Source organism: Nannobrachium achirus (assembly GCF_963921795.1).
Source record: "Nannobrachium achirus genome assembly, chromosome: 15".
NCBI lineage: Eukaryota > Metazoa > Chordata > Actinopteri > Myctophiformes > Myctophidae > Nannobrachium > Nannobrachium achirus.
Genome location: NC_137822.1, coordinates 27,742,120 through 27,769,807, shown reverse-complemented (window position 1 = coordinate 27,769,807; position 27,688 = coordinate 27,742,120). Strand labels below are relative to the sequence as shown.

The window sequence follows — 27,688 nt, the reverse complement described above, 5'->3', positions numbered from 1 at the left end:
AAGATCATTCTTCTTAAATACCACCCACAACCTGTGTTAAAAGATGGACATTGTTGTAAATTAACATTATTATACAACAGCAGAGCAGCACTATCATTATCTAGCAGTGCAGTTAATGAGCAGTTAATGAGCACTACTGCACTGCTAGACCTGGGCCTAATTACATAAAGAATGTATCACTCCAACCACCGCACCTAATTATACCATGGTAAATGGTGCATTTATATAGCGCTTTTATCCAAAGCGCTTTACAGAGATTGTGCATTACATTCACCCATTCACGCACACATTCATACACCGGTGGCGGAGGAAACCATGCAAGGCACCAACCTTCTCACCGGGAGCAATGTGGGGTTCAGAGTCTTGCCCAAGGACCCTTCGACATTAACTCAGGGGGAGCCCGGATTCGAACTGGGAACCCTTCGGGAACCCTTCGTGCTCTAATAACGGTTTCTCTAACCCTGAGCTATGCCGCCCCACAGCTGTACCATATATGGCACAGCTGTGCCCTCTGGAGGGGAAAACACAGTAGCAGCTTGCAGTGCAAATTAGAGCTCAGACCAGAGAACAGCTGGCTAGGATTGTATTGTTAATCCTTCCTGACTACTAATTGAAGCCGAGGCCGAATTGGGCCGAATCGCACGAAAGAGCCCTGACAGCACATGGTTGGTTCTACAGACTCCAAATTTCGCACGCAGATAGCTCAGACCTTTGCCTACGTTCTTGGCTAGGCCCCAATACACAGTTTTTCGGATCCGGCACGAAAGGTTCGGAATCTCCATGCAGAGATGTCTGACATCGGGCTGTTCCGGAGCAAGCGCTGACTCATTGTGACATCACTTCATAAAAGGCTCTGACATCACGTACGTTACATGAGTCAACAAAAAATCTCTGAGTGTGTATGTAATGTATATGTATGTAACCCGCGTATGAAAAGTTGAAAGTTTGTTTATTTGACAGGGACAGTACTCATTAATGGACATGTCAGTATCTCGGGAACCGTTCGTCCCACCGGCTTCAAATATGGCACGCACGTTCCCCGCCCGCCTCGACCCGACCTGATACGCGATTTTCCAGAACCCTGCACGAAAGGTTCGGATTATCCGTATGCAGAGCTGATGTCTGACATCAGTGTTTTCCATAACCGGCACTGTGTCTGCAGAAATCTCCATATATGGGCATAAATGGACACAGGCAAACAGATGGTCAAAACGGGTCCTATGACAACATAATACAGTATCTGGCTTAAAGTCCTATTCGCAATTTGGTGTTAGGTGAGTTTCTCACCTGAGCTGAGTCAGTGGGTCCCTAGACATGAAAAATCACTGAGGTGCTTGTCCACCATAGTGCCACAAATGGCACTGGGTGTAATATGCACATGTAATACCTCTATTTGGATTAATTGTGGTGTGAGGAATTCATTTCTGATATTGTTTTGACCATTTTGGGTGATTTGGACCTCAAAAGGTCATGGTTAAGGTCATTTTGCTATTCCGAAGACCGTGGGCCATAACTTGGCCATTGTTAGGAGTAAAAACAGGTGCAGTAGGTCTAAATCAACTAATGCTGACATGTATAATTCATTTCTGACATTGTTTTGACCATTAAGGATCATCTTGTCTTTGAAATATCATATATGTCAATGCCATTTTTCAAAAAACAATTTTTTTCATTACTTGCACTTTTATAGTATTTTTTGTAAGTTTGTAACTATTGTATGGTAAGTTTGTTTTGTTTATAACAAAAGACATACTAGTGAGAAATACAACATGTAAACATCCACATTTAACTTTAAAGGGGGGTTTTAAATGGGTGTTTAAATGAGCAAATAAGACTATTTACGAATAAAAGTGACAAATAAAATCACACAACAAAAGCACACACAAAATTAAATAACAATTTCCCTCAAAGTGCACCATAATGTAATTCTGTGCATCCAAGTTAGTATGATGTGTTTTTACAGGATGTATTTGCCATTGTTCCATGGCAAAATATGATGCACCGATATCAATCAGCAAGGCAGCCATATCCTCGAGAGTCGAAGTGTTCCTTGCATCTATCCATGTTCCATTGGTTCTAGTCTTTCCTCAGGTTCCTTGGCTGTTGCAAGCAGGTGGCAAGACATGCACTAGAAAGTTGCCTTGTTGGTCTCAGCAGTTGTACTTCTCTGCTACCAATGCTGTGTCTTGTTCTGTCAAGGTCTTTGCCTCTCCAAAGTTTGTTAGATATTGTATTCGGTCAGAAGCCATAGCTGCACCCACCTGGCCCATGCAGTCATCTCCAGTTTCCAAGGCATATGTCCCCTGATCACTGTCTTGGCTAGTGGTGCTCCAAGATGAGACTGCTTGATGCTGTAGAAGTATGTGCCGCGCACACCTAGTGCCATACTGCTACCAGATCTACTTAATCCCCAGTGCTTGGACTTCTCCCTGGTTCAAACGGTATTCGAAAATGTTGTACGGTTTATTCACAATCACAGCTCAAAGGTAGAGTGGTTTGGGGTATTTTGGGAGTATTTTTGGCGGGAAAACCAGTCCTAGATTGTGGCTAGAGTGTGGGAGACTTGTTCTTAAAGTCATGAAGTTCTCTGAACGAATCGTCCTCACGGCCAAAATATTCAACATTTATGCATGTTTTTTGGCACGTTTGTAGTCACGCTCGTCGTGTTTCGTACAGTGCGACTAAAATAAAACAGAGACTTACAGAATTTCATCTATGGCCCTCTGAGTGCCGGGTCGCGCCTCAGACGCCCCATTCACCTCCATTCATTTTCTTCTGGTTCTCAGAATTTTTTTATTTTCCCCCAAACATTTCTAGCTTGCTCTCATGAGCACATTAATGATCGTTTTAACATCAAAATCGCAACGTTCGTAGAGCAATATCTAAAGCCACTCACCGAGCAAAGACTATGTGTTTTCAACTTTTCGTGTTTCCGGGATAGCGATCAGTTCGTACACTTGCGCTCCCTATTCCCTTCTTAAGCCGTGGCGTAATTTTGTAGTCAGAGAGTCAGACCCGCCACTTCCGGGTGGGGGCAGCAGTTGTATTGTTAAGCGCAGTGCTGTGTCCCTCGCTATTTTCAACAGATCCGAGACAAAAATAACGACTAAAGTATAATTCTACCACTTTCCTGTCAACAAGAAAGAGAATAGGAAATGCTGCAATTTTTCCAGTGGTGGAAAAAAGTGTGGAAAACGCTAGCCCTTTCTGGTTTTCCAGCGCATTGGTGTGTAAAGTAACTAAGTACATTTACTCAAGTACTGTACTTGAGTACACTTGAGGTATTTGTACTTTACTTGAGTGTTTCCAATTTCCAATACTTTTACTTCACTACATCTCGGATCCAAATATTGTACTTTTACTCCACTGCATTTACAGAGTAGTTCTATATTGCAGTATTTTACTTAAGTAAAACAATTGAGTACTTTTTGCGGACAGGACAGGAGGAGAGAAACAGGAGGAGAGAAACATGAGCCTGTCTTCCATGCTGAGAATAACACAGCGTTTTTGAAACTATTCATTTCATCAATATATATATCCTCCTTCAAATCACTTACTTAACTTTCCCCAAAGTCGTCCATAAAAAGTTGTTTTTGTATCCTTCTACTTTGAAACTATTACGCTACGGCGAACGGCGCTGCTTTCATCAGCTCTGATCCATTAGCATTAGAATGAGTTCTCTTTGACGCTATGTCACCAATGAGCCCTTGCGAGGCAGAAAGGCTGCGCACCCTCTCATCTGTGGTAAAAATAAAATATACCGTTTCGCTACTCACAAAACAAAGACGGATTTAAGGAGTTGAAAGCCTACTTTCCTTAGTGGGAACCCTCAGATCCCCCCACCCCACATCTAAAATACACTTTTTGGCCAGAGAAAAAAACCCTTTCACCGGAGGTTTTAGTTACTCCACACCGCCCTCTACAGATCTTGTCAATAGAAATGTCCATTGACCAGATTTTGCCTTCCGGTGAAATATTTTCTTCTCTGGATAAAAAGTGTATTTTAGACGTGATGTGGGGGGCTTTGAATGTTCCCATTAAGTAAAGTAGGCTTTCAACTCTCTAAATCTGTCTTTGTTTTGGTTAGTAGCGAAACTATCTTTTATTTAACCACAGACGAGTGGGCTCACCGCCGCTAATGCGAGCACAAGGGCTCATTACAGTCATTAGTGACATAGCGTTAGGGCGAACCCTTGACGCTATAGACTAGAACAGGGGTCCTCAAATACAAATCTTGAAGGTCCACAAATATTTTTTTGAAACAGGTCCGGGTCCGGGGAAAAAATAAAACAATTAATATATATATATATATATATATATATATATATATATATATATATATATTATATATATAGTATATTTATATTCGCTTATTTTTATTATGTCTGTCAATCTTAAATAGTAGGCTAAGATACAAAAAAGTACCAACCAGGGGTTGACACCATGGTCTCAGAGGCACTTGTCCGTCTGGAAAGTACAGGTCATGGCCACTTGCCCTCATTATTGTTTATCTTACATAATTAGGGATCCCTTTCTTTATTTTTTTACAATGGCTGATGTGTTTTTTGTTTTTGTTTTTAGTTTTTTTTTTGTAGTTTGTTGATTTCTTTATTAAAAGGGTCCTTAAATTATGACTTCACTGTCATCTGGGCTGGGGACTCCTCCAAAATCATTTGGGGGCCTACTTGATTGAAGAGAAACAACCCACTAAAGCAGGGAGAAAAGAATGTTCAAAGTGGAGCAGAGATATTTTGCTCTGGTTTCTTTTAACAAACTGGGATAATCTTCGAATAATTTATGCTTGTGTCGCAACGTGAATATCGATATGAAAACAAGGTGTCGCGCGTCAGAGACAGGGGAGCACACACTGAACGCGGACGGCTGTGCAGCGTCGCGTCACGGTATCGACGCACGTTAAGTGCCGCACGGTAACCCCAACTAGATGCGGCGCGCTGCCACACAGCACATCCATTTCCCCCGGTGGGGAGAACCATGGGAGAACAACATCCATGCAGAAAGAGAGGCAGCCGTCACGGGCCGTCGGGACGTGGCACGTCGCGACAAACTCTGGTCTCTGGAGATAAGATTACAATCCTGCAAACGTATTCACGTTGATGATGTTTTGCGTGAATGAAACCCCACTGATTTATAACTAGTTGCGTTGTTGGTGGCTGAAGGTACTGCTGTTGTTGCTGCTCCGAAAACTTCCGCGGTCTGTGGCAACAGCCTATCAGCGCATGGTTGTCATAGAGATGCCAGCCCATAATACTCTGTTGCCCGGCATCAGCCAATCAGCGCGTCGTTGTCTCTCTCTCTCTCTCTCTCTCTCGGAAACGAAAACGTGGAGATATTTTTCCCCTTTTTTTTTTTTACTATAATTCGTCCTGGGTCCGGTCGGCGGTGCCTCGCGGTCCGGACATGGACCGCGGTCCGCCTATTGAGGACCCCTGGACTAGAACTATCCTTTATTATGCCCCGTGGGAGAACCTCACCGCCGCTAATGCGAGCACAAGGGCTCATTACAGTCATTAGTGACATAGCGTTAGGGCGAACCATTGACGCTATAGACTAGAACTATCCTTTATTATGCCCCGTGGGAGAACAATTACATGAATAAAATATTAGTGTTTAAAGCATTATCACTCCTTTTAACTCCCAATGGTTCCTTTCTGAAAAATAAGCGTATAGTAAAAAAGATTCACGGGTTCCAAGATTGTTGTTTTGAATGGTGAAAGATAGGGGCTGGAGACGCCTAGCCCCCAATTTTCTCCGCCTACAAATTTACGTCAGACTTAAAAGGGGAATTCAAACCAATGGATATGGCCCATATCTTGAACAAACAGTTCTACAGCTCAGAAGCAAAGGTGCTCCTTATTAACTTTAATTACAGTGCTGAGTCAGTGGTCTCACATGATTTACAAGCTCACAATAAATTGCACTGTGTAACTTTGTGAGCTTGTAGATCGGCTATTTGACGCACGCACGCATGTATGCACAGTTGCACACATACACATGCATACTAACACGCACGCGCGCGCGCGCGCGCACACACACACACACACACACACACACACACACACACACACACACACACACACACACACACACAGTCACTTCCACATGATTGGTAGATCTAATTCTAAAACCAGTCCCATCCCAATGATTTTTAGATCTAATTCCATCGGCAGTTCCATACAATAATTTGTAGCTCTAAATCCATCACCTGTCACATCCACATGATTTGTAGATCTAATTCTAAAACCAGTCCCATCCCCATGATTTTTAGATCTAATTCCATCGGCAGTTCAATACCATAATTTGTAGCTCTAAATCCATCACTCTTGGGTGACGTCAAATGACTTGATTAAGAGTCCTTAACCTCAATTGGGGCCTATTTCGCCAAACAGGAAGTGCCCCTCACCAAACAGGAAGTGACCCTTTATCTCATGAACCGTTTGTCGTACAGACTCTTGGGTGGCGTCAAATGACTTGATTAAGAGTCCTTAACCTCAATCGGGGTCTATTTCGCCAAACAGGAAGTGCCCCTCACCAAACAGGAAGTGACCCTTTATCTCATGAACCGTTTGTTGTACAGACTCGTGGGTGGCGTCAAATGACTTGATTAAGAGTCCTTAACCTCAATTGGGGCCTATTTCGCCAAACAGGAAGTGCCCCTCACCAAACAGGAAGTGACCCTTTATCTCATGAACCGTTTGTCGTACATACTCGTGGGCTGCGTCAAATGACTTGATTAAGAAACCTTAACCTTAATTGGGGCCTATTTGGCCAAACAGGAAGTGCCCCTCACCAAACAGGAAGTGACCCTATATCTCATCAACCGTTTGTCGTACAGACACGTGGGTGGCGTCATATGACTTGATTAAGAGTCCTTAACCTTAATTGGTGCTTCCTTCGCCAAACAGGAAGAGCCCTTCACCAAACAGGAAGTGCCACTATATCTCATGAACCGTTTGTCATACAGTCGATAATGTTAAAGCTAATGCAAAAAATGGTAATGTTAAAAAATCGAACGCTAATCTAACGCTAATGCTAACACCAAAAAAATCTAACGCTAATGCTAACACCAACCGCTACAAAAGGTTGCACACACTTAGCGAGCTGCAGGCACACTTAACATTTCGAAGACATTTTCTTTTCTAGTTACTTTTATTCTTACTTGTATTACGTGATGTTCATACAGGTGCTGTTGAAGCCTTCCACAGTGCTCAAATGCATGTGATTCTACGCCTCCTGTCCTACATCGCAGTCCTGTCTACATCGCCTTCAGAAGAGATGCGGAAGAAGTGGAACTTACAGATCCAACCTGGCAGCACACACAATCTTGTTTCATACATCGAAATGATCTTAGGCTACTAACACTACTCTAACCCCTCTTGCAAATTTAGTTTTGCCTCTGTTGAGAATTGATAGACTGTCATTTGATGGCCGGAGAGCATTGTGAGCTTGTTATTGAAATAAGTCAAATTGGGAAACAAGATGAGAATAGTGTGAGAATAATTGTTCCAATTCGTAAGACTAGGGAGCAAAATAATTATACTTTAGCAAGAAGCGTGCCCTTCTGCAGACTACGTTTCTGCTAAATTAGATCAGCTAACACAGGGAAGCTGTTCGAACCTTCCCTAATCCATCCAGGACAACGCTCCACAGGTCCTAGCTCTGGTCCATAGCGTTAGTGGAGTTCTCCCTAACGTTATGTTCCTCTACCTTCGCTCCGGCTTGGCAAAACTGGAAAGCCGTCTCGTCTGGTCCGAAAATAACAAAAACTGTTTTGCCCCTCACCAAACCAAAGGTATCAGTGGGGAGTGAAAGTTTACTCTCCTTGGTAGACGCAGTCTGGGCCCCCACCATGCACGCTTAATACATTTCAAGGGTGAAATGATGAATATTCCACCGGATGGAGACACTCTTTATCGTTCCAACATCATAGAGCTGAATAACACCCAGCGAGACTAATGCTCTGTTAATGTGGTCCTTTAACCTGTGCGGAAGTACTGAGCTGGCAACGTGATGGCAAGGACAAATAGTAAAAAAATAGAAATTATGTCTCCATCTGTTGGAATATTTTTCTTTTCGCCCTAGAAATATATTTTAAGCGTGTGGTGGGGGCTCAGATTGCGTTCACTAAGTAGAGTAAGCTTTCAACACCCCAATGTTACTTTTGGTTTGGTGAGGGGCGAAACAGTTTTTGTTATTTTCTGACCAGACGAGACAGCTTTCCGGTTTTGCCAAGCCGGAGCGAAGTTAGAGGAACATAACGTTAGGGAGAACTCCACTAACGCTATGGACCAGAGCTACACAGGTCCCAGACTCCACCTTAGCCCTTGCAGGCTTATGCAAAGGTTAAAATGTAATTTAGATAACATGGTATATACTTTCAATGTAAAAATGTTTTTGATATATTATACTATTTAGACTGACCCTTACCTGTGCTATTTGAAGTGCACGTTGTGTACATTTATATGTTCATACACGTACCTTAATACATGCAGAGATCCTACTCTTCCTACACTGGCATGAGAGAATGAGGCATGCTTGCAGTCATTGAACACACTTTTGTCCATATCTTTGTCAGTAGTATCTATGAAGATACCTTCCTTCTGTAAAGATACATCCATTCTACCTGTCCTTTGTATGACAGCACAAACTCTTAGAACAATAACTGTTTCAATTTCAGGTGGACTCCACACACCAAAAAGGCATACTACAGGCAAACAAAGAATCACATTGTGAATAAAAACAATATAGGCTATTACATTGTCATGAGCTTTTTTGGTTTAATCGTTGCAAACTGTCATATTTCAGATTTCATTCAAGTATTTTTTTATGCCTGACTTTATCACCCATTATTTGCTGGACTAGAGCAGTGGTTCTTAACCTTTTCAAGCCGTGACCCCCCCAAGCAATCATATTTGAACTGGGGAACCCCACCCTGATAAGCACTCTGACTGAAGGAGTTGAGGCATTGCATTTAGCTTGACTCAGTTCCACAGATAAAAAATATGAAACTAGCCGATCTACAAGCTCACACTCACATGGGAGTCCCGACCCAAAGGTTGAGAACCACTGCACTAGTTTAATGCTTCCTCTGAAACAGACAATAACTGAGAAAAGTACTTGATGTGTTTGATAAACTGCACATAGGCTACAATCCACAGTTTGATTTTACTGGGTTTACTGTGTTACAAATGGCAGGTTCACACACCACTCAATACTACAACTGTGTACATTATATATTATATATCTTTTTTTTAGAAGTAAAAAAAATCCAATGTCTTGAATCTATTTTATTATTTATTATGACTAGGATTATGACAAGGATCACAGATTTTCAATCACATCTCTATGCATTTGTTATGTATAATACAGACTCCGCTTGAAGGACCCACTCCATAGATGCTGCCTGCTGTGAGAAAAGAAAAGACAGTTGAAATATGTTGTATAGTCTCTGTCACACACAAAACACAGGGTTCATCGCCATACCAGCGTGTCCATTTTTGTCATGGACATACAAATATTACCAGAGAGACCTTGAAGGCACCTATAAATTGTATTATCTATAAAATGTACATTAATGAACTTTAGCCCTATTTTATACTCAGGCTATTGGAAAATAGACAATCTACAAGCTCAATTTGCCGATGAGACGTGCTTTGAGCTTGCAAACCTGGTATTTTCGTTGCTATGTTAGTACTTTTACACCTCTGTTGGAATGTGTACAAATGGAACCAAATGGACCCATAGGGGTTCCTGGAAAATAAAAGGTTTGAGAACCACTGTACTGGTGGACTCCTAATGTGCAATGCATAGTGCCATCATACATATTCTAAAGAAAACGTAGAGACTTTACATTCAGTAATTGGGATTAAAATAAGAACATTACTGTAGTGTAAAAACATTTGTATGCACACACAAATAAGCTATAAATAAATGAAACACATACCGTTGGGTGTAGTGCAGATAATGGTCATACGTGTCTGTATAAGGTTAGCGTTAGCTTCCCAGCAGACGCCTCGTCTTTCCTCTCAGGTTCCCGTCGCTGCTTTTTTTTTTTCTTCTTCTTCTTCTTCTAAGCTAATCCAGTTCATTATATATCATATATGATAGAGAAGATTCTGCCAGCAAGTCCCTATGTCTAGAAAACATGTCTGAAACAACCATACTGTTTGTTGTTGTTGTTGTGCTAACTAGTATTGAGGGGGAGCTACGGCAACCGCACCGGGTCAATCATATTGTAGTTTCAATAGCTACAACGACCTACTACCACGTACTGTACGTCATAGCCTCCGGGGACCCAGGCGTTTCATTGGCCGAATCAGTCTATGACGTACATGGTAGGAAGGCCCCCTACTGGCCACAGAACAGTAATGTAAGGAAATAGACGCGTTTTAGCATGAACGTAGTTGACTAAAAGAACACAGACTTGGTTGAAAACCGGCGAACTACTCCTTTAAGTATGGCGGATTACAATAAGTGTTTTGCCATTGCATTGCATGGCAGGCACACTTAATAATGATCCCACAAATTTCGGCACGTAATAACTGCCGCAGGGTTTACGCCAACCCCGCAATATATACATCAAAACGTGCGGCTCGGCCGGGAATGGGGTGCTATTACTTTTCTTTCCGATCCACGTTACCATGGCGACGTAATTCGTAAAAAGCTACGCGCAAAAAAAAACATTGACTTTGAATGGGGGACTCCAGGAAAAAACCCAGAAACTTTGGCACCACATAACTCTGCCATACTTTTGCCTAGCAACGTCATTTAAACTTTAAAGGTGATACACCATGCATTTAAAAAGTATTTATGTCATATTGTTTATGTCCCAAAAACGTTTTTTTAAAAGGTTTGAGGCTAAATTACCACTCCTGAATAGAAAGCCTCTCATTTTTTTAATGGCTCTCAGAGCATTTTCAGCTGCAGTACCACCTTTGGCCTGAACTGCGCCACCCCCCAAAAATCTTTTTGAAAAAAATAAATGTTTTTTTGAAAAAAAAAATGTAAAAAAAAAAAAAAAAAAAAAAATCTGGATAGCCTGTTTTGAGAACCCGTGGGATACTTTTAACCTTCGCCTTCTCAAAACCAGAGAAAGACACAACGGTCAGAAATGGGACTTTGTGAGGATAGAAAGTGCTAGTGGGACCCCAAAAAAAGGTTTTAAAATAGGAAAAGTGAAATTTCATGGTGTATCAACCTTTAAAATGCACACACAACTTTGCTATTTTCCGGCCAATAGGGATGAGCTGTAATTGATTAAGCCCCGACCCCTCTGTAACAGGAAGTGCCCTACGCCAAACAGGAAGTGCCTCTATATTTCATCAACCGTTTGTCGTACAGACGTGTGGATGGTGTCATATGACTTGATTAAGAGTCCTTAACCTTAATTGGGGACTATTTTGCCAAAGAGGAAGTGCCCCTCACTAAACAGGAAGTGACCCTTTATCTCATGAACCGTTTTTTTGTACAGACTTGTGGGTGGCGTCAAATGACTTGATTAAGAGTCCTTAACCTTAATTGGGGCCTATTTCGCCAAACAGGAAGTGCCCCTCCCCAAACAGGAAGTGACCCTATATCTCATGAACCATTTGTTGTACAGACGCGTGGGTGGCGCCATATGACTTGATTAAGAGTCCTTAACCTTAATTGGGGCCTATTTGGACAAACAGGAAGTGCCTTTCGCCAAACAGGAAGTGCTTCTATATCTCATGAACCGTTTGTCGTACAGACGATAATGTTAAAGCTGGAAAAATGGAAAAAATGCTAACGTAAAAAAATCTAACGCTAATCTAACGTTAATGCTAACACCAAAAAAATCTAACGCTAATGCTAACATCAACCGCTACACAAGGTTGCACACACTTAGCGAGCTGCAGGCACACTTAAAACTTCTTAGAAATTTTCTTTTCTAGTTTTCCAATGCATGCCAGGTCTTGTTGACGGATTTGGAAGAGATTTGGGGACGAAAACGCAACATGTAGTGTGTCTGTGTGTGACATTCTCCTCCATGGTGCTGACAGTGAATGACTGAGTGAGGGCTGTGGGACTTCAAAGATTGTCATACATAGCAACAGTAACGAGGGCGCAGAGGTGGGGGCGGAGCACCCGGTAGTCATGAATTGACATCACCCACAAGTTTGTACGACAAACAGTTGATGATTAAAGCAAATAAGGTTTCGGACAATCCGGGGAGGGAGCGGGGCTAAGTTAAACCAATTAAGGTGAAGAACCTGAGTTATGGCTGTCTAAAGCCCAGCCAATAGGAGGACAGAGTGAGTCTGTGTGTGTGTGTGTGTGTGTGTGTGTGTGTGTGTGCAGGGGAGAGAGAGGTGGAGGGAGGGGATTCAGGAAGGAAGGAGGGCTGACAGAAGATAGAAAAGAGCAGGTTCAACAAAAAGGGGCTTTAAGAGAGACATTGGACTGACCCATGGCAAAGTAGGCTTCGCGGTGCATTCCATCTTCATCAATGACTTGCAGAAGAGGATATCCTGCTCCATCAAATCCAGCTAGCATGTGAGTCATACTATGCTCTCCATATCTGATAGTTCACGTGACATACACGCACACACGCACACACACGCACACACACACACACACGCGCGCGCACACACACACACACACACACACACACACACACACACACACACACACACACACACACACACACACACAGCACTTAATTTCGTTGTTGTCGGGCAGATATGTCCCATCTCCATATATTTTAATTCTGTGTTTTTTCCCTACTTGATCATACTACAGCATACTACAGCATCACACAGAAGTAACTCGCAGATTGGCCCCTCATAGGGTTTGGATGACAATAAAGCCTTTGCAACAGAAAAATATAATTAAACTAGAAGCAGTGCTCTTCCGAGCACAGGTCTCCACCAGGTCAGGTATGTTATTTTGGCCTGGTGGTGGTGCTATAATTGGGCAATGTGAAAAGGGTGCCATGTCTTCTTCAGCCTTTCACGGCTGCATGCATGATTTGAGGCATTTTGTTCCAAAACATTGTTTTGCTAAAGTTGACCTGCTGGTGGCACTATAAAAGACCAATGTGAAAAGGGTAGCATTTGTTCCCTGACCTAGTAGGAATATGAGAGTAAAGCAAGCAAGCAAGCTGCGTTCATGATTTGAGGCATTTTGTTCAAAACGGACCAATCCTGCAAACTTTGAAAGCCAATCTTAGCCAATCAGCATAGAATATGGAAAATTGGACAGATTTGTCTTGATCACATGACCATAGAGATCCTGGGTACTGATTTACATGATTTTTTGATAAAATCTGAAGGAGTAAATTTAAAAAATATATTTTACATAAGTAGGCTTCATTGTGGCGCTAGAACAGGCCCATGTGAAAAATGTGGGGCAGAGGTTTTGAATTGGCATCCAGGGAGTGTGTGTGCAGAGTTTGGCCGCAGTCGCACCAATGGTGCCGGAGATTAGCTGGTAACAAACTTGATGAACGGACACACGGACGGACAGACACACGGACGGATGGACGGACGGAGGCAAAAACATAGTCTCTCCCATGCCTTCGGCTGGTGGAGACAATAATAATAGTAAGACACCTCAGGGTGACTTGCGACCTCAGGGTGACTTGCGACCTCAGGGTGACATGCGACCTTGCCCTAAAGGAGGAGGTCGCGCCAATTCTTGGCCATCTGGTCAGTGATGTATAATATTGATAACATAATATCCTTAATAATGTCCTTAATATTGACAATATAGGAATCTCCATAAATGGGCATAAAGCGTATGTTAATTAGTAATGCCAAGCAGGGCCTTGGTGAGTTAGGGCCTTGGTTTGATGCCTGTGGATCTCTATATATGGGCATAATGGGGTACCCTAACATTCTCATTTTCGGCCTGGGATTTATGACATCAGAAATCTCCATGTAATGGCATAAAGGGTTTTTTTTTTTTGTTTTTTTTTTTTCTGGGAATGACCATATATGGACTTTTATACCCTGAGAAATCTCGTAGCTTTTCTGACTGTCAGTAGAGGAAGTGATGTCACGCATGAAAGGTTTTTTTCTTTTTCTGGGAATGACCATATATGGACTTTTATACCCTGAGAAATCTCGTAGCTTGTCTGACTGTCAGTACAGGAAGTGATGTCCCGTGACATCCTTTTTATGCCCATATATGAGTCATTCTGTACCACATCCCTGTGACTCACTGACATCACACTGACATCACTTCCTGTAAAGCCAGACAGAGACAGACAGACAGACAGACAGACAGACAGACAGACAGACAGACAAGCGACAAGGTTTTTCAGGGTATAATGCGACCTTCGGTCGCAACAATAAAGAATATTTTATCTATTTGACCGCTCCTAATTTCAATTAATTGTCTCCACCAGCCGAAGGCTGAGGGAGAGTATGTTTTCGCCCCTGTCCGTGCGTCCGTGCGTCCGTCCGTCCGTGTGTCCGTCCGTGCGTGCGTCCGTCCGTCCTCCGAGTTTGTTACCAGCTAATCTCCGGCACCGTTAGCCCGGTCGCTTTTGGACAAAATGCCTCAAATCACAAACGCAGAGTGCAATTATCATGCAATCGCGCACACATGTTCCCACTAGGACGAGGAAGAAATGCCACATCAAATTTCGGAAATCAGCCTCATGGTGGCGCTATAACAGGCCGATTCGTGGTTTTACCTATAACTCCACCGATCAGTTTCAAACTTTGTAAGCGCACTCCCTGGATGCCAATTCAGAACCTCTGCCCCACATTTTTCACATGGGCCTGTTCTAGCGCCACCAGGAGGCCAATTTGTGCAAAACTACCTTATGGCCAGTACTCCTACAGATTTTGTCCAAAAATCACGCAAATCGGAAGACAGTATCTCTACAGTCATGTGATCTACATGGATCTGTCTGATTGTCCATATTCCATCCTGATTGGCTGAGATTGGCTTTCAAAGTTTGCAAGATTGGTCCGTTTTGGACAAAATGCCTCAAATCACAAACGCAGAGTGCAATTAACATGAAATCGCACACACACATTTCCACTAGGCCGAGGAAGAAATGCCACTTCAACATTTTTAAATCAGCCTCATGGTGGTGCTATAACAGGCCAATTTGTGGTTTTACCTATAACTCCACCGATCAGTTTCAAACTTAAGCGCACTCCCTATAGGCCATGGAAAAAACATTTTCTTGCATTTTTCACATCAGCCTTTTATAGCGCCACCAGGAAGCCGACTTATGTAAGACACATTTTTGGATATTACTCCTTCAGATTTTACCCACACAGTATCTCTACAGTCATATGATCAAGTCGGATCTGACCCATATTAAATATTCCCTCCTGATTGGCTAAGATTGGCCTCCAAACTTTGCAGGATTGATCCGTTTCGAACAAAATGCCTCAAATCAAACACAGCGTGCAATTGTAATGAAATTGTGCAAGCACATTGGCAAAAGGCCAAGGAAGAAATTACACTACAAAATGTTCAAATCAGCCTCATGGTGGCGCCATGAAAGGTCTAAGATTGGTGAAGAACACATGCCACCCTTTTTACATTTGCCTATTATAGCAACACCAGGACGCGTGGCCTGGTGGAGACATGTGCTCGGAAGAGCACTTCTAGTTTACAATTATTTTTGCTTGATAACTGGTAACTTTGGGTATTTCTTTTTTATAAAATTCTTATCCCACGATTTTTGTAACCCATTTTTCATCCAGTGCCAATTGCCCAAATTGTAATCCTGGCCGCTACTCTGCCTTGCCACCCTGGGGAGAGCCCCGAACTGAGCTCATGCGTCCTTCAATGCATGAGGAGTGCGCTGGCCGCTTCTTATCACCTGACAGTGGGGGGAGGTTCCTGGTAGGACATGTTATTCCAACCAGTTCCTTTTCCCTCCATCAGGCGTCCCAGCTGACCATGGGGAGGCACTATAGAGACCAGTATTACCGCATGTTTTATGTTGGGGTGCTTACTCATGGAGACGTATGGACATTCTCAACGTGTCCTCCTTGCAAATCCTTTGCAAATGTCTTTCAACTTGGCCAAGATTGGTAATGTCCGAATGTGCAAGCTGATATCTGTGAAACTTCAGCCTTTCAGTCCATCCTACGCCTGCAATGCTACACACACACACACACACACACACACACACACACACACACACACACACACACACACACACACACACACACACACACACGTGTGCACACACACACACGTGTGTGTGCACACACACACACACAAACAAAGGAACAAACAGAAAAATGTTAGTGGGACTTTGGATAAACAGAATGACACAATAAAAAATAGTAATACAATACTGGATGGAAACAAGAAAAAACAAGTCATAATTCATAGCAGTTTGCAAGCTTAAAGGCATAGTAAGTGATTGCATTTCATTAAAATAATCTCAAAATGGGTTGCCTGGTTCCAGACCCTGAATCGCTAGCCACACCCCTTTACATTTATTGTTTTGGCGATTCAGGTCTGGAAGTGCTCTCATTGAAGGTTCTCCTCGTTTGGAAATCCGTACGGCGAATCAGCGTTGCTTCAACTCAATGACGTTGGGGGTTATAAGCAGTGTGGGTGGGATTTTCCCAGAACTCATGTGCGATTCCAAGTAACCCAGCGGTACACCGTACCGCACCGCACATTCCCAAACATAAACTGCGGCAACAGCAATCAGGTAAATGAACATTCAACTTGCACTGTCAATTCTAACTTGTGTAACTTTGTGTACCAGGTTGGTGCGTGCTAGTGTTTAATACCTGCTTCCCTGGAAAAACAAACATATTTAGCCTCCCGGGAAATGGCTTTGTTACCCGGGAATCCCGGAGGTGTTTTTGAGCTGTGGTGACACCGTCTCCTATACGTGGCCGTGTGTGTGGGTATGTGTGTGTGCGTGTCTGTCTGTATTTAGCCTGCAGTACCTTTTCTGACCACACATGTTAAGGGAGGGGCGCTGTTGTTCAGGCCAGGCCAGGCCAGGCAAGGCACACTCACTCACACTCACACACACACACACACACACGCACACGCACGCGCGCACACACACACACACACACGCGCACACACACACACACACACGTGCAGCCTTCACCGCTCAGTTCACACAAGTGTGATTTTTTTTCTTGCTAGAAATTGCTACTAATTACTAGAAAGGCCTACTACAGAGCAAAGGCAAATTGGCTGCATGTCACATTATCCTCGCCTCCTTTTTTAACAGGAAAAATATATCAGAATTGCCCAGTCCTGTCCTGCTAAAGCCCAATAATCCTGCCAATTCCAATAGCAAATGAATCTCTCTCTGACTCTCTCTTAGGCCTGTCAAAATGGCACTTGAATATTCGCTTTAAAATCCAAGTTGATTCGAATAAATTCGAATAATTCGAATAATTCAAAAAATTCGAAGCATTCGCACCTCTGAGCTTCGGAGCTTCTGAGCTTTTTTTTACACGTTATATTCACACCAATACAGCCATTGTTGCCTATGTCTTGGGTCGCGCGCACCCGACGAGCCTATATGCATGTAAATAGACCTGTATTAGGCGACATTAGCGACCCCCCAAACCTGAAGATGTTTATTCTAGACTGTCGCTTCTATCTATGGCGTTATTAAAAGCAAAAGCAGCATCGCATCGTCGATGCGAGGCGTCACAGCACTGCAGCTGTGATGGAGGTTGGAACAGCCACGACATGAAACAAGCAATTATAATCACACCAATGGATTATGTTTTGGTTGTGACGGAGGGAGTTTTACCGTTACCGTGGCTGCGTGCGGGGACTCCGGGGAGACTCAGTGAGAAAAGAAATCCATGCTTTTTTACATTATGTTTTCGGTGGAGAAGTCTCGTTGTAAACACTAAACAGTCTGCCTTCCCATCACTACCAAATGAGTCTCCCGTTTCAGCTTGACTCGTTATCATTCTGAATCAATTAAATTTACATTGAGTGATTAAACGTGAGCACGTTTAACTCAGAAAGCACTGTGTCTGCTAGGCGCAGTACAGTAGGTGGACGACAGTCAGTGTGAAGAGAAAGTTAAGCAGCTGGAGGTTTATTCTTCGCTGTATGACGGTGTCGCTAAAGATGCACCCTTAATCTACAAGCCCACAACGTATTGGATCAGCGACGCATTGTGGACTTGTAAATCAGCCCACTTTTGCAGCGGCGAATGGAGACTTCTGCCTCGCGAGACCAGCTGCCTCTTAACGTTACATGCGCCCAGAATCTCGCGAGAAGTGCGGCAGATTTGTTTTAATTCAATATAAATTAATTCGAAGCTCAATTTTTTACTTTCGAATATTTTATTTATTGTTAACATTCGAAGGAATATTCGAATATCGAATATTCTTTCACAGCTCTACTCTCTCTTCTGGCCTATTCTCAGCATGAGTGGAAGTTAGGTTTGGCTATCATGGGAAGCGGTGGATGGAGAATGCTGTGGAATTCTACACGTCCCAGATACTAGATAAACTTGTTGTTTGATTAAATATAACGTGGTGGCTCATTAAAAGCTCATTAATACTGTGTTCCGACAGTCCCTTTACCACTACAGAGACACAGCATAATATTCTGTAAGTAATAGCCAAGTTTTGTGTTCTATAGCTTGCTTTCTTTGGAACATTGTTTTTTGGGAAGAGTTGTGCGTAACCTCGTCCATCTCCCATTAAGCTTGATTAGGCTATAGTTTGTCATGCGAGCGTTGTGTCATGCTGAAAATAGACGATCTGCAAGCTCACATAGCTTTTAATCTACGAGGCGTTGTGAGCTTACAGATCAACTGTTTTCATAGACACATGGAAATTCCGACATGGGCCCCCAATAGGATCTATAAAGAATTTCAGCTTGGTTAAAGGCACATTCCATGGTTTTAATTGAAAATTATTATTATTATTTTTAACAGGAAATCCCGGGAAGCTTGGGAAAAGGCCAGAATATTCCCTGGATTTAAAATTATATATTTCCTGGAAAATCTTAAACACTAGTGCGTGCTGCATTTGTTTTGTAATCCGATCTCTCACATCACTCGCTGCCTGTCGCAGACAGTCGCTGACTAGCTGTAGTCTTCAGTGCTCTCTATGTGACTATATTTAGACTTACATCTAGAATAAGTGGATTGAACTGTGTTTCTGCTGTTGGTTGGTTTTGGTTTAGTTTGTTTGCTGTTGCTGCTGCAGGTTCTTCACTTGTGAGAAGTGTGCAGTGGTATAAAGTAACTAAGTACATTTACTTACAGTACTTGAAATACTTTCCACTTACAGCACAGGGTTCGTTACTTTTTGAGCGGTGCAAACCGCTCCTGTAAGTGGCTGTGCGTGTGTCTGTAGCCTTTTTCCTCAGCGTTTTGCTATAGTAAAATGTGTGTGCGTAGCATCATGTTTGTCTAGTGATGTCCGTAGCCTTTTTCCTCAGCGTTTTGCTATAGTAAAATGTGTGTGCGTAGCATCATGTTTGTCTAGTGATGTCATATGTTGTATATCTGTAGCCTTTTTCTTCAGCGTTTTGCCATAGTAAAATGTGTGTACGTAGCATCATGTTTGTCTAGTGATGTCATATGTCGTGTGTCTGTAGCCTTTTTCCTCAGCATGTTGCCATAGCAAAACGTGTGTGTGTAGCACGTAAACCACTCCATAAGGCCGAAACTATTGCTGAAATATATGTCAATATAGGTGATTATGCTAATTAATCTAACTAGAAAATATTGTTCCTTCGAAACAATTTTTGGCTCGCTTCAAGCCAGAAAACAATGGCTATAAAAGTACAAAATTAATCTCAAGATCGCAGGCAGTGCTCTCTTTGACGTTACTGACGCAATCGGACACTGCATGCATGATTTGAGGCATTTTGTTCAAAAAATGTGTTATGCAAAAGTTGACCCGCTGGTGGCGCTATAACAGCTCAATGTGAGAAGGGTGGCATCTGTTCCTTGACCTAGTGGGAATAAGCTTGCAAGATTTCACACACATCGCAGGCTGTGTTCCTGATTTGAGGTGTTTTTGGCCACTTTATCGCTGCTTGCAGCTATATTTATTATTTATTTATTATTTTTTGTGCACTTCATAGGCATGTTAGATAAAGGTCCTTAGATTGTGTGTAGAATATTTATGCAAATTGCCAAAAAAATCCCAGAATAAAAACGGGTTTAAGCGCTTCACAAACTGCTCAAAATGATATAGCGCCCCCCTTTGGCTAATTGTGATAAGATTGGTTTCAGTGATATTTGGACTAACCCTCTACATATTTACCAAATGCCATGAACGTGTAACTTTCCATGTATGATTTAGAGGCAAAAGAATAATTTGCATAAAACTGCAATATTCAGTGAATTATTAAAAAATAATGTTTCACTTTAAAAAAATCTGGTTGATCGCAAAAATCCCAGGAGGAGATAGATTTGTACTGTTTTTCATATCATTCAAAATGGTAATTCATAAAGGTCAGAGGTCAAAAGTCAGAGCGTAAGAGTTGTTCGGCATGAGGAGACGCATACGTGTATACAGGTTTCATGGCTGTACCTCAAACAGAGCATGAGCTATACCTGTTCAAAGTTTGCACTTTCGAAGGCTTCCTACAGCGCCACCATTTGGCCGATTGCTGTAAAAAGTAATAGCACACGTCGCCACCATAAGCTGAACACATTGATTGACAAGATTGACAATATCTAAAGTGTGCTCACCTTTCAGGCGAGCCCACAATAATGACAACATCTAAAGTACATCAGGCAAGCCCACAATTATGCTAATTATGTCAAGGTGTGGAAAATGGAGGTGTAGGACTCAGGTGCAGATACAACAGTCTCAGGCAGAAGTGGAGATGCTGGGGTTTTATTTAACTTGACGAAGGAAATACAAGGAAAACAAAGGGAAACCTATACTGGGAAAACTAGGGACAAACACTGGGAAATAACACTATAGAATACAAAATATTCAAAGACTAGAATTACTAGGATACACAAGGAACATAGGACTTTACCACACCACATACGACGACGAACTGACAAGGAACTGAAAACACAGGGGCATATATATAGACAAGGACTAACTAGACACAGGTGCAAACAATGGGCTAATCACAGGTGAGACAAGGCAGGTAACAGAAAACACAGGGACAGGAAACACTGGGAGCAAACTACAAAATAAGGTACACAGGTGTAAACTCAAACTCAAACAGCAACTAGGAAACAGGAACACAAAGACTACAAAATAAGATACAAAAACTCCAAGGCACAGCAGTGTACAGAAATACAGTAAATACAGAACAAGAATACAAACAGAACAGGAATACCCGGTTAAAGTCCAAAAACTAAATAAGTCCACGGTCCTGAGGAGCGGACCGTGACAGTACCCCCCCCCCCCCCCCCCTTAAGGGACGGATCCTAGACGTCCCACACTGTTGACCAGTAAAGTCCAGCTGGGTGGGTGGTGGGGGCCAGGAAAGGAGGGGCACAGGGGCAAGAAGAGAAAAAAGGCCACAGAAAAATACTGGGGCACAGGACTAAATACTAGACTGGACGGGGCAAAGAATTAGACTAGAAGTACAGAACTGAATTAATTCAAAATTCAGCGGCTAACAGGGACTGGGCAGGGCGAAAAAACATAGAAACACAAAAACTACAGAGGGAATCACACAAAAAGGCAGGCGGGCAAACATGCAGACAAGCACACAGACAAGCAGATAGGGAGAAAGTGAGACAGACCATGAGACAGACAGATCGACTGACAGACAAGCAGGCAGGCAGACAAACATGAGGTTTGACACAGCAGGGAAAAGGGTAAACTGGTGGACTGGAGATTAGAAAGACGGACGAGCAGAGTAGCAGACTGGCAGGCTGATACACAGACTGGGAGACAGGTAAACAAACAGATAGGGAGAGCATCTAATGGGCTGGTGGAAGGACCAACTACACCCCTGGCCAAAGGGCGGGGTGTTCTAGCGTGGAACTGGGGGGATTTAACAGACTGGGAAAGTGGGGATCTACGCTGGGAAACAGGGGGGCTGGCAGACAATGTGACAGGAGAGCTACACTGGGACACAGGAGGGCTAGGAGCACAGTTAGGACTGGGGCTATAAACATGGCTGGGAACAGGGCTAGAGACAGGACAGGAAATGGGACTACAGACAGGGCTAGTAACAGTGCCAGCTAAAGTACAAGGAGACATGGATTCAAGAGGGAGTGGACACATGGGCTCAAGGGGACAAGAGGACAGGGATGCTATGGGACTAGGAGGCATGGGACATAAGGGCTGGGGTACCTGAGCACAAAGAGACATTGGCACTGCGAGAGGAGAACAGAGTTCAGGTAGCTGGAGAGCAGTCTCGGGGTCCAACGGCTGGCGTGCCGGACTGGGGGCCAGCTGCTGGAGTGCAGGCCCGAGGTCCTGCTGCTGTTGTGCAAGCCCGGGCTCTGATCTCTGGACAGGCCTGGGGTCCGGCAGCAGGAGTGCTTTGTCCGTATTGACAGTGGTAACAAGGGACAGTTCACAAAGTTCACGAGGGGTGTCCGCAGGGAAAACGGACAAGCGCACAGGTGGGACAGGTGGGCCGCCAGTGGGGACAGCCGGCGACGGCTCAGGCAGGGCTAGGGGCGGAGTCACTGTAGCGTCAGGCAGCAGAGTTGTGGGCAGCTTGGTGCCGGGCAGCGGAGAGCCAGGCAGCTTGGTGCCGGGCAGTGGAGAGCCAGGCAACAGAGAGCCGGGCAGCACAGAGCCAGGCAGGGTAGAGCCGGGCAGCACAGAGTCGGGCAGCACAGAGCCAGGCAGCGCAGAGCAGGACGGCAGGGTGCCGGGCAGCGTGGAGCCGGGCAGCGAGGAGCCAGGCAGCGAGGGCTCTGGCAGGACGTTGACAGATACTGCTGACGAGGGCACAGAAGGGACATCGACGTGGACAGCAGACGAGGTTACAGGAACGTTGGGGTGGACAGCAGACGAGGTTACAGGAACGTTGGGGTGGACAGCAGATGAGGTTACAGGAACGTTGGGGTGGACAGCAGACGAGGTTACAGGAACGTTGGGGTGGACAGCAGACGAGGTTACAGGAACGTTGGGGTGGACAGCAGACGAGGGTTCAGGCGAGACAGGAGGTACATCGGTGAGGACAGCTGACAATGGTGCAGAAGGCGCACGCAGGTCGTCGGCTCTGGCAGATGGTCAGCTGGAACGACCACCGATGGTTCAGGCAGGACAGACAAGATGTCGGCGGAGACGGCTGACAAGGCATCAGACAAGACGGGTGGAATGCCGGCAGAGGCGGCCGACAAGGCAGGCAGGGCAGGCCGGGTGCTGGACAGCAGAGGAGGCTCACCGTCGCTGTTCAGTAGTGGAGGCTCACCGCTCTCCAGCAGTGGAGCCTTACCACCACTCATCAGCCGTGGAGCTTCCTGGACACTGGGCAGCAGGTGGCGCTGGTGCTGGCGGGAGCCATGACGATCTCGGCCCCTCCTGGAGGACCCACGATTTCCCCTGAACACAGCCAAGTGAGTCTCCTCAAAAGGGTCTTGGACAGGAGCCGGCTCAGGGTAGACGGGTACTTTTGCCTGGCTGCAAAAGTAGGCAAGCAGGCTCGTAGGCTGGTCTTTCCGTGGTGCAGGATTGGGGCAGGCAGGAGCAGACGTAGGCTGGAGGCCCACAAACCCAAGTCTAACTGACTGGGGCATGGGCTGGTCAGTAGCAGGCTGGGAATCAATGGGACCAGAACTGGACAGTTGAAAGCCATTCAGCCTCTTCCGGACCACATCGAGGTGAGGAACAAAGTGGCTCACCCATGGTCGCTCATTGAGCCATTGCTGCTGGGCTGTGATCCTCCCCAAAAGCTTAGCATGCTGGCTGGGAGGTGAAGCTATGAGGCACTCCACTGCAGAGTCAAACTCCTCTACTTTCTGCTTAAAGAGCTGTCTTTCTGCTGAGTCCATAATGGTCAGTTCGTACTGTCAAGGTGTGGAAAATGGAGGTGTAGGACTCAGGTGCAGATACAACAGTCTCAGGCAGAAGTGGAGATGCTGGGGTTTTATTTAACTTGACGAAGGAAATACAAGGAAAACAAAGGGAAACCTATACTGGGAAAACTAGGGACAAACACTGGGAAATAACACTATAGAATACAAAATATTCAAAGACTAGAATTACTAGGATACACAAGGAACATAGGACTTTACCACACCACATACGACGACGAACTGACAAGGAACTGAAAACAGTCCTTGTCTATATATATATAGACAAGGACTAACTAGACACAGGTGCAAACAATGGGCTAATCACAGGTGAGACAAGGCAGGTAACAGAAAACACAGGGACAGGAAACACTGGGAGCAAACTACAAAATAAGGTACACAGGTGTAAACTCAAACTCAAACAGCAACTAGGAAACAGGAACACAAAGACTACAAAATAAGATACAAAAACTCCAAGGCACAGCAGTGTACAGAAATACAGTAAATACAGAACAAGAATACAAACAGAACAGGAATACCCGGTTAAAGTCCAAAAACTAAATAAGTCCACGGTCCTGAGGAGCGGACCGTGACAAATTATGAAAATTGCTCAACATACAAGTTTTTACATGCTGGGAACCCTTACTCAATTTCTAACATAAAACGTTGGGGTCCTCAAAATGTCCGGGGTCACATTCTGGCTACTAAACTCTTCACCAAGTGCACTAAATTGATGATTTTTGATCAGTTCGTCCCCAGCTATAGGCTATAGGGGGAAATAGCCCCCAAACCTTATGGATTCCGTACTCACCTAAAACCTGGGAAAAGGAGACAATCCACCTTATACCTAATACTTACCTTGAGAAATACGGTACTCACCTGGACAGCCCTGTGAAAGCAAAAAGTTACTCATCTGAACCCTGAGGAGAGAAAAAAAGCCCTATACTCACCCAAATCGCCTAACGTAATCAAACCATACTTACCCAGACCCATAAAAGAAACAGAAGAAGATTAATGCCAAGCCCCAAACCCGGGAAGAATTTGTTATGTTTATTGATGATTTATGTTCTGACTTGACTTTTGTCTGCTGGTTTGGTTCCGTCTCCACAATGTAGAAACATACATTTTTCAGAAAGTTTTTAGAAGACATTTGTAGTCGGCCTCAAGTCTTAATGGTTTAATCAGGTATCTAATTAGATACCTTACGAAGGTCAGTTACACTGAAACAGTGTTATTTTTGTTGACTAAGACGAAGACTAAAGACTAAGTCGACTAAGTTTGTGATATTTAGTCGACTAAGACTAGACTAGACTAAAATGTGTACAGGGTTTCCTGCAGTGCTTTATTGGCCAGGCGGGCCACCCGGCCTAAAATCTTTAGCGCCCGGCCAAGACGCATAGCGAAAAGCCCTAAACATCACCAGTGCATGCTTGTTTTCATCACATACACACGTCCAGAGCAGCCCACCGTCACAAATGTTCACCGGGGCTTTAACGGTGCACGGAAAATATGTAGATTTCTTTTAAAACCACTATAGTACATTTTGCGATTTGGGACTAATATACAGTAGATGGACTTCACATTTCGCCTACACCACACTGCGCTGCGGCGCCGCCCGCAAGCATGTTTCTCCTCACGGGGAGGAGAGGAGGAGAGGGTGGCACAATGCAGCCAGCCGCCCTGCCCTGAGCGGCTGATGGCTTGCTGGAACTGGGTTGTGTTGGTTGTACTGTGTATTATTGCGGTGTTGATATGGCGGTGCGATACTTGTGTTGCATGACTGCATTGACTAGCAGTGACTGTTATGTGCACTCTTTTGTTTGGCACTGTTTGCTAAGTTATGCTTGAGTATAGCTTTTTTGTGTGTGTGACGTGTCACTTATGAGCGTTGAATGTTTCGTGGTCACTTTATGTATATATTCTTCTTCTCTTTTTGCAATAGCTTTCGACACTTTGTTTTATTTATCTTTTTTTGTGCTTGCTCTTTGGACTGTATACTACAGTACTCTTTTTCTTTTTCTTAAGTCTCTGTAACGTGTAACCTTAACTGCTGTGCTGCCTCTGGGCAACTGAATTTCCCCTGTGGGATAATAAAGGTATCTATCTATCTATCTATGGCTGAGCCTTTACCTCCGCCGTGGAAATCCTGGCTGTTACCTGCGACTCACGTAGAAAAACTTGCATAAGTATTTAACTCTAGCACGGGAGGGATGTGTTACGTGTTGTGAACTTGTGTAGTATACACTGCATGAGAATCACGCACCACTCCGTGAGTTCGTTTCACTGGACTTTGTGCGGGTGCTCAATAAAGCCTTCCGTGTGAAGAGCTTTACTATTTACGTTGGTTTAATGTGTAAGATTAAACATAGCAGCGCCAATACCACGTTACCTAACCCTACGACGATAGTATAGTGTCCGATCACTGGTCATCATCAGCACACAGTAGCACTAGCAAGCTAGGTAGCTATGTTATCGTTCGTCATGTCAAACCAACGTAAACCTGTTACCCCAGTCAATACATAGGCTTCAAAATAAGAGCCGGTCGGTGGACTTCAAAACAAAATAAGAACGCTTGGTACTTAAATGTAAAGTAGCATATAAACAAGCTCGCCAACGTTTGGTTTAGCTGTGTGATGCTGTGAGCTTGTAGATCAGCTATTTTCAAATAGCAGATGTACAGGGTCAAAGTAGCTAAACTGGTTTTGCTACACAATGTTGAATAAATGTGAATAATGATAGCATAATGTAGTTGCATTTTCCTTTTTCACACCAACTCATTAATATTTTGAGGGCAAAAATGATAACTGATTTAATCAAAAATCGAAATATGTTTTGATTTGTTTGAGCAACTTCTCTCTCTTATTTAACTTCACTTAATATTTTGAGGGCAAACATAAGCATTAATATAATAAAAATTAATCAAGAAATGCATTTTAATTAAGCGAATTAATTAATTAATTAAGCAAAGATTTCCGCGCGCAAGCCGGAAATGCTTCCGGAATATGCTTCCCCCCTGGTCAAGACTTTTTCCTGCAGGAAACCCTGGTGTATTATAAAAAAGTCTAAGACTAAGACTAAATCTAAGTCTTAAAATGATCTATCACCCAGGGTCAATTATCTAATGTAATCCTGGGCACTACACTCTTTCTGCCAACCTGGGGAGACAACGGACTGACCTCATGCTTCCTTCTATGCATGAGGAGTTGCTTCTTTTCACCTGACAGAGTTTCCCTAGTTGGACATATTATTCCAACCAGTTGCTTCATTCCTCCATCAGGCGCCCAGGATTACAGCATGTTATTTTTGAGGGTACCTACGCTAGGAGACACGGGGAGAACATGCAAACTCCACTAAATCGAAGTCTAAGATTAATATAAATGGAATTAAACCCAAATACATATTTTATCTTTACAATTGAGAATGTAGGCACTTATCTTTTCAAATCTTGTTGGTTTTGAACAGAGAATAGTAGACAGTGTCACTGTCAGATGTGATTGATACTGTTACTATATTATTTGAAGAGCAGAAATTTTGTACCTGGCCGTGGCACTGTGGCACACACTAGGCATTGTAGCCTAGCCATAGCAGTTTTACAAGAACATTAACATATTATTGTAATTGCTACTGTATATTAAAGTGCAATGGCATTATAGCCAAGATGGTGTTTTGTTTATTATTTTTTGAGAACTCAGAATTGCACTGTATTTTCTCTGAATTATTTTGATATTGCACTGACAGAGTAACAGACAGTAGAAAAATTACTTGTTC

The 27,688-nt window shown here is 43.7% G+C and overlaps 1 protein-coding gene across 1 annotated transcript in view; it reads right to left on the bottom strand.

Moving 5' to 3' along the window:
* The window catches only part of LOC308299735 (uncharacterized protein), a gene marked incomplete at its 3' end in the record, with an annotated part of 96,782 nt that overhangs the window by 51,773 nt on the left and 17,321 nt on the right, over positions 1 to 27,688 (bottom strand). Inside the window, exons 3-4 of the mRNA XM_080743525.1 lie at positions 15,963 to 16,109; positions 12,444 to 12,556 (exon numbers count right to left, since the gene is read on the bottom strand). Of these exons, the coding sequence (XP_080599651.1) occupies positions 12,444 to 12,556; positions 15,963 to 15,982 (133 nt within the window). The 5' untranslated portion in view covers positions 15,983 to 16,109. The remainder of the gene's footprint in view (positions 1 to 12,443; positions 12,557 to 15,962; positions 16,110 to 27,688) is intronic.